The sequence below is a fragment of the Myotis brandtii genome, unplaced genomic scaffold, assembly GCF_000412655.1.
Source record: "Myotis brandtii unplaced genomic scaffold, ASM41265v1 scaffold982, whole genome shotgun sequence".
NCBI classification, from domain to species: domain Eukaryota; kingdom Metazoa; phylum Chordata; class Mammalia; order Chiroptera; family Vespertilionidae; genus Myotis; species Myotis brandtii.
Window position 1 is genome coordinate 1247636 of NW_005372084.1, and position 8379 is coordinate 1256014.

The window sequence follows — 8379 nt, forward strand, 5'->3', positions numbered from 1 at the left end:
TTCAGTCCTTCCCCTTTCGCCTCCCATCATTGGGCGTATGCAAATTAGCCGCCATCTTTGTTGGCGGTTAACCGCGCCATCTTATGGCAGTTGATTTGCATAAGGATATGCTGATTAGCCAATGGGAAGGGTAGCGGTCGTATGCTAATTACCATTTTTCTCTTTTATTAGTGTAGATGGTCAGTCTTCCCCTTGGATGAAATGTTCCATTTTCTTTTAAGTTTTTTATAATGCTTCACTTAGTTGGGCATCAAGAACACTTAAACTAATTAGCAATTTCTTATAATCTGACCCTTAGTATTGCTGTTAGAGGGGGAAAATGAAAAGGAGGATTATTTTTCAGAGATTACCTGAAGCTGACTTTATTTTCAGTAGCCCCAATTATATTTTGCAATGTTTTTTAAAAATATGAAATAAGGACCAACACTTAGAGCAGCGGTTCTCAACCTGTGAGTCGTGACCCCTTTGGGGGTCAAACGACCCTTTCACAGGGGTTGCCTAAGACCATCGGAAAACACATATATAATTACATATTGTTTTTGTGATTAATCACTATGCTTTAATTATGTTCAATTTGTAACAATGAAATTGGGGGTCACCACAACATGAGGAATTGTATTAAAGGGTCGTGGCATTAGAAGATTGAGAACCACTGACTTAGAGTGACCTCTCTTGAAATGACTCCAGAATTGATGAATATGCTATCCATGAAAACCAAATCACCGTCACACTCCGCACCTAGTTAATGAGATAGGTAAGTGTATTAGATCACGTATCACTAAAATCAGCCTAGATTCCATTTGGTGGTTCTAACTATAGCAACATGAACTCAGTGTCACTATAACTTTCTTGTTTTTGTTATTACAGAAGTCAGGTTTATTTAAGCATGTTCACCTTGCTAAAATAAAATAGGGTATAGGTAAACTTAATTGAAATTAATGCAGTGTTATTAGGATTTTCACTTTTTTTTGTACATACAGTTATAAACATTTTGTACATATAGTAGTATAGTTATTGTCAGTATCATTATCAAACATCTTATCAAATGTAAATTACATAACTGCTCTTTTCCTGACTTTAATTTACATAATTTAGTACATAGTTTAGTATTTTAAAGTAAAATCTTTTTTAAAAAATTTATTGTTGACAGTATTACAATTGTCTCCCATTTTCCCCTCCTTTGCCCCCTTCCACCCAGCCCCAACCCCACCCCAGGCCTTTCCCACACTATTGCCTGTGTCCATGGGCAATTCCTTTACGCATATATGTTCTTTGGTTAATCTTTTCCCGTCGCTTCTACCCCTCTCCCCTCTGTGATCTGTCATTGTATCCCATGCATCTCAACCTATTTTGTACATTAGATTCCACATATGAGTGAGATCATGTGATACTTGTCTTTCTCTGACTGACTTATTTCGCTTAGCATTATAATCTCCAGGCCCCTCCATGCTGTCTCAAAGGGTAAGAGATCCTTCTTTTTTAAAGCTGCATAGTATTCCATGGTGTAAATGTACCACAACTTTTTAATCCACTCATCTACTGATGGGCACTTGGGCTGTTTCCAAATCTTAATTATTATAAATTGTGCTGCTATGAACATAGGGATGTACTAGTATATATTCTTTCTGATTGGTGTTTTGGGATTCTTAAGATATACTCCCAGCCTTAGCCAGTTTGGCTCAGTGGATAGAATGACGGCCTGCAGGCCGAAGGGTCCCAGGTTGGATTCTGTTCAAGGGCACATGTCTGGGTTGCGGGCTTGGTCCAATGTGCAGGACACAGCCAATCAATGATTCCCTCTCATCATTGATGTTTCTATCTCTCTCTTCCTCTCTGAAATCAATAAAAATATATTTAAAAAAGATATACTCCCAGAAGTGGGATCACTGGGTCAAATGGCAGTTCCATTTTTAACTTTTTTATGAAATCCCGTACTGTTCTCCACAGTGGCTGCACCAGTCTGCATTCCCACCATCAGTGTACTAGGGGTTCCTTTTCCTCACATCCTTGCCAGCACTTGTTTGTTGATTTATTGATGATAGCTGTCCTGGCAGGTGTGAGGTGATACTTTATTGTAGTTTTAGTAATTTGCATTTGTCTGTTGACTAGTGCCATTGAGCATTTTTTTCATGACTATTGGCCATTTGTATGTCCTCTTCGGAGAAGTGTCTATTTTGCTCCTTTGCACATTTTTAAATTGGATTGTTTGTCTTCCTTTTGTTGAGTTGTATGAATTCTTCATGTATTTTGGAAATTAACCCATTATCAGATGTATAATTGGCAAATATGTTCTCCCATAGAGTGGGTTCCCTTTGCATTTTGAGGATGGTTTCCTTTGCCATGCAGAAGCTTTTAGTTTGACATAGTCACATTTGTTTATTTTTTCTTTGTTTCTCTTGCCCTAGATGTTTCAGTGAAAATTCTGCTATATGAAATGTCTGAGATTTTACTGCCTATGCTTTCTTCTAGGATTTTTAAGGTTTTTTGCAACTTACATTTAAATGTAAGTCTTTTATTTATTTTGAGTTTTGGTATAAGTTAGTAGTCTAATTTCATTTTTTGCACGTACCTGCCCAGTTTTCCCAAACAATCTATTGAATACACTGTCTTTACTCTATTGTATGCTCTTGCCTCCTTTGTCAAAAATTGATAGACCATAATGGCATGGGTTGATTTCTGGGGTCTCTGTTTTGGTCCGTTGATCTGTATGCTTGTTCTTGTGCCAGTATCAGGCTGTTTTGATTACATTGGCTTCGTAGTATAGTTTGATGTCCGGTATTGTGATTCCTCCAACTTTGTTCTTCTTTTAAGATTGCTGTGGCTGTTGGGGTTGTTTTCAGTTCCATATAAATTTGGTTCCATATAATATTTGTTATAGATCTGTGAAATATACCGTTAGTATTTTAACAAGATTGTGTTGAATCTGTAGATTGCGTTTAGGGTTTTCTATGTATAATATCATGTCATCTGCAAATAATGACAGTTTTACTTCCTCCTTTCCAACTTGGTTGTCTTTTATTTTTTCTTCTCATCTGATCACTGTGGCTAGGACTTCCAATACAGTGTTGAATAAGAGTGGTGAAAGCGACACCCTTGTCTTGTTCCTGATCTTAAGAGAAACACTTTTAATTTTTGTCCATTGAATATGATACTGGCTCTCTGTTTGTCATATATGGCCTTTATTATGTTGTGGTATAATCCCTCCAGTCCCACTTTGCTGAGTTTTTCTCAAAATGGATGCTGGATTTTGTTGAATGCTTTTTCTATATCTATTGATATGATCATGTGATTTTTTTTAACCTTCATTTTGTTTATGTGATACATCACGTTTATTGGTTTGTGAATATTGTACCAGCCTTGCATCCCTGGGATAAATCCCACTTGGTGATGGTGTATGATCTTTTTAATGTACTGCTGGATCCGATTTGCTAATATTTTGGTGAGGATTTTAGCATTTATGTTCATCAAGGACGTTGGCCCATAATGTAATTTTCTTTCCTTGTAGTATCTTTATCTGGTTTGAAATTAGGATAATGGTGACTTTGTAAAAAGAGCTTAAATTTTTTGGAATAGTTTGAGAAGGTAGGTGTTCTTCTTTGCAAGTTAGGTAGAACTCTCCTGTGAAGCTATCTGGTCCAGGACTTTGGTTTGCTGGGAGTTTTTTTATTACTGTTTTAATTTCATTATATTTTATTAGAGGCCCGGTGCACGAAAATTCATGCACTGGTGGTGAGGGGTTGTCCCTCAGCCCAGCCTGCACCCTCTCGCAATCTGGGACCCCTTGGGGGATGTCCCTTTGCCAGCTTAGGCCCACTCTCCAGGGGATGGGGCCTAAGCTGACAGTCAGACATCCCTCTGGCAGCTCAGGAGCCCTTGGGGGATGTCTTAAGCCACAGTCGAACAGCTTAGCACTGCCACGGAGGCAGGAGAGGCTCCCGCCACCGCTGCTGTGCTAGCAGTCATCAGCCCAGCTTGTGGCTGAGCGGAGCTCCCCCTGTGGAAGCACACTGACCACCAGGCGGGTAGCTCCTGCATTGAGTGTCTGCCCCCTGGTGGTCAGTGCGTGGCATAGTGACCGGTCGTTCTGCTATTAGGGTCAATTTGCATATTACCCTTTTATTCTATAGGATTGGTCTATTCAGGTTTTCTGATTCTTTCTGATTGAGTTTTGGAAGATTGTATGATTCTAGGAATTTGTCCATTTCTCCCAGGTTGTTCAATTTCTTGACATACAGTTTATGGTATTTTTTTAGAATCCTTTTTATTTCTATGATGTCAGTTGTTACATCATCATTTTTGTTTCTGATTTTATTTATTTGGGTCCTCTTTGTTTCTTGATGAGTCTGGCTAATGGTTCATCAACCTTATTTATCTTTTCAAAGAACCAGCTCTTGGTTTCATTGATCTTTTGTATTATTTTTAGTCTCTATGTCATTTATTTTCTCTATGATCTTTATTATTTCTTTTTTCTACTTATTGTGGGCTTTTCTTGCTCTCTAATTCTTTTACTTGTTGTGTTATAGTGTTCATTTGAGCCTTTTCTTGTTTCTTGAGGTAGGCCTCTAATGCTGTGAACTTCCCTTTCAGAACTGTTTTCACTATTTCCCATAGATTTTTGGTTGTTGTGTGTTTATTTTTATTTTCAGGAAGTTTTTGATTTCTTCCTTTATCTCAAGTGTAACCAATTCATTGTTTAATAACATGCTATTTAGCCTGCATGTGTTTGAATAATTTTGTTTTTTTACTGTAGTTGATTTCTAGTTTTATGTCATTGTGATCCAAGAAGATGCTTGATATGATTTCAGTCTTCTTGAATTTGTTAAGACTTGTTTCGTGTCCTAACTGGTGGTCTGTCCTTGGTGTTCTCTGTGCATGTGAGAAGAATGTATATTCTGCAGCTTTGGGATGAAATATCCGTTCCATCTAGTGTGTCATTTAAGGTTACTGTTTCCTTGTTGGTTTTTTTGTCTGGAAGATCTATCTATAGATGTCAGTGGGGTGTTAAAGTCCCCTACTATGACTGCATTGCTGTCAATTTTTCCCTTAAAGTTTACCAAGAGTGGTGTGTGTGTGTGTTTAGGTGCTCCTATAGTGAGTGGCTGCCTATATCTTTACAAGGGTTATATTTTCTTGTTGGATCAATCCTTTTAATAATTCTTTATCTTTTTATGGCCTTTGTTTTGAAGTTTATTTTGTCAGATATGGGTATTACTACCCAACATTTTTTGTTTCCATTTTCATGGAGAATTTTTTTCCATACCTTCACTTTCATCCTGTGTGTCTTTTGTTCTGAGACGGGTCTCTTATAGAGAGCATATATCTGAGTTATGTTTTCTTATCCATTCAGCTACCTATGTCTTTTGGGGCATTTAATCCATTCACATTTAAGGTTATTGATAGGTACTTACTTATTGTCATTTTTTTCTTTATACCCATGTTCCTCTCTCTCGATTTTTTCTTCTTACAGCACTTTAACATTTCTTGCAATGCTGGTTTGGTGGTAATGTACTCCTTTAGCCTTTTATTTGTCTGGGAAAGTCTTTATTTTGCCTTCAATTTTAATGGTAGGTTTCATGGATAGAGTCTTGGATTCAGGTCCTTGCTTCTCATTACTTTGAATACTTCATGCCAATCCCTTCTGGCCTGAAATGTTTCTGATGAGAAATCAGGTGACAGTCTAATGCAGTGGTTCTCAACCTTCCTAATGCCGCGACCCTTTAATACAGTTCCTCATGTTGTGGTGACCCCCAACCATAAAATTATTTTCGTTGCTACTTCATAACTGTAATTTTGCTACTGTAAACAATCTGTAATTATATATGTGTTTTCCGATGGTCTTAGGCGACCCCTGTGAAAGGGTCATTCGACCCCCAAAGGGGTCGCGACCCACAGGTTGAGAACCACTGGTCTAATGGGAACTCCCTTGTAGTTAACTTTTTGTTCATACTTGCTGTCTTTAAGATTCTCTCTTTATCTTTAACCTTTGCCATTTTAATTATGTTGTGTCTTAGTGTGGGTCTCTTTTAATTATGTTGTGCCTTAGTGTGGGTTTATATTGATTGGGACTCTGTGCTTCCTGAGCTTGTGTGATTTTTTTTCCTTCACCCAGTTAGGGAAGTTTTCTGTCATTATTTCTCCTAACAGATTCTCTATTCCTCGCTCACATTCTTCTCCTTCTAGGACCTCTGTGATGGTGATTTCATGTTGTCCCGAAGTTCCCTTAAATTATTCTCTCTTTTTTTAAAATTATTTTTTCTTTTTGCTGCTCTAAATGGTGTTTTTTTCTACCTGTCTTTCAAATCGATGATATAGTCCTCTGCTGCATTCAATCTATTAATTCCTCCCAGTGTAGTCTTGATGTCAGATATGGTCTTCTTCAATTCCTGACTGATTCTTGTTCATGGTTTCGATTTCCTTTTTCATGCTGTTGTATTTCACACTAAGTTCCTTGTAATTCTTAAGTTCCTTGAGCATTTTTATAACCATTATTTTGAACAGTATTCCTCATCATTGCTTACCTCCATTTCATTCAGCTCTTTATCTGGAGATTTCTCCTTTTCTTTCATATGGAGCTGTCTTTCATATGGAGACCATTTTAGCTGTCTCTTTGTGTTTGTTTCTATGTATTGGATAGAACTGCCATGACTCCCAGTCTTCGTAAGGTTTCTTTATGTAGTAAGTGTCCTGTGGGACCCAGCAGTGCAGTTTCTTTGATCTCCTGAGCTGGATGCTCTAGGGATGTCCCATGTGTGGGTTATTTGGGTTCTCCTGTTGCAATTGGTTCTTGATTATATCTGTCCCATTCATGGGCAGGATCTTGCCTCAGGCTGGCTGACTGTGAGGCTCACCACCCCCCCACCCCCCTGTCGTGTGAGCTGTTATGCAGGTGTTGATAGAACAAAGGAAGTAAAACTAGAAAGTAAACAAAACATACAAAAGACCCCCACAACAACAACAAAAGCAACTTCAAAACAAAGGAGAATTAGAAAAGAGAGAAGAGAGCAAGAATAATAAAAGAAAGGGAAAAAATTACGAAAGAAAAAAAAAGTGGGAAGAAAAGAATATGGAAGGAAAGAAGGGAGAGCAATTATAAAAATAAAGAATAGGAAAAGGAAACCTATAAATGAAAGAATGTAAAAAATTGTGAAAAGGAAATAAATAAGAAAGAGGGTAAGAGGAGAAAGAGAAAAATAGAATAAGAAAAGGAAAGAGAAAAGAGATATGGAAGAAAAAAGAGTCAAAAATAATTACAATGCAATAAAAAATGCAAAAATAATTGAAGTGGATTTTGTCTCAGCAGAGTTAAATGCATTATGGGAGCTCCCTTTGGATGCTGCTTTATGTTGACTGAAGCTGACTGTTTTGTATGCTCTTGAGAGGTAATTTGGTGCTGATTGCTATCCAAAGCTAACCATGTTTTGCCCTTCACAACCTTTTCAAAGCTTCAAGTGATCCACGGTTTATGGCTGCCTCCACAGAGCTTGGCTGTGCGAGGGAGAGGCCAAGCTGTGCTCTAGGGCCGGCTTGTTAGCTTGACAGGGCCATGCCAGCAAATGTCCCAAGGCAGCTTGGGCTCTGCCTCTGCTTGCTTCTGCCTGCTGTCAGACTTAGTCACTAAAAAGGCTCTTTCTGAAAGGGCTTTTGGCAGAATTGGGATGAGACCTCTGAGTCTCTTGTGAGGGGGAGGTGCCGTTCTGATTTCAGCAAAGATGGTGGGTGTGTTCCCCCATCGCAGAGCCACTCATTTGAGTCTATCTGGAATATTCCCCTGACCTCAGCAGGGTGAATCTCATATTTAGTCTGGTGGGGTCTTCTGGAAATTGGTAGTTTTTACCAGCTCTCTCGCAAGGGAGAAGTATCAGTCACTTTACAGTGGGGGGGATCGCCCCATCCCAAAGCCAGTCACTGACATTCCCTGAGACTACACAGCTTGTAGGCTTGGCCTCTGCTGCAGACTCCTCAGCAGGGGTTGAGATGCAGGGTGAGGCGGGCAAGCTTCCTGAAGGTGAGGTGAGGTGTATCTTTGGGGGCAGGTTATTTGCCTTTCCCCAGGTTGCTGATGCTGGGAAAGGCTTGTGCCTCTCAGGAAAAATGGCTACTGCAATATGGGGTGGTGGGGAGGTGACTGAGATCAGGTCTCTCGCCTGTCATCGTTCCACCACTTCTTCCTCCCAATACCTCCCATCCCAGAATCTCCTCAGGGGACTGCAGTTTGCACTGCCCTCCCTCCACCAAAGCCTGGGTGAGTGGCTACAAACAAAAATCCTGTGCGTTGTTTTTTTTATGTTATTTTTTTAAGTGGTTTTATCTCTGACAGGCTACCTTTCTCTTTTGGCTTTCATGGGCCACTGTTCTCCAACCTGGGGGAGCCCCGGGCCT

At 39.3% G+C, this 8379-nt stretch overlaps 1 protein-coding gene across 1 annotated transcript in view; it reads left to right on the top strand.

The window, feature by feature from the left end:
- EEF1E1 (eukaryotic translation elongation factor 1 epsilon 1) overlaps positions 1–8379 on the top strand; it is a 30883-nt gene that overhangs the window by 6435 nt on the left and 16069 nt on the right. The window contains exon 3 of the mRNA XM_014533439.1: positions 8131–8242. Within this exon, the coding sequence (XP_014388925.1) occupies positions 8131–8242 (112 nt within the window). The remainder of the gene's footprint in view (positions 1–8130; positions 8243–8379) is intronic.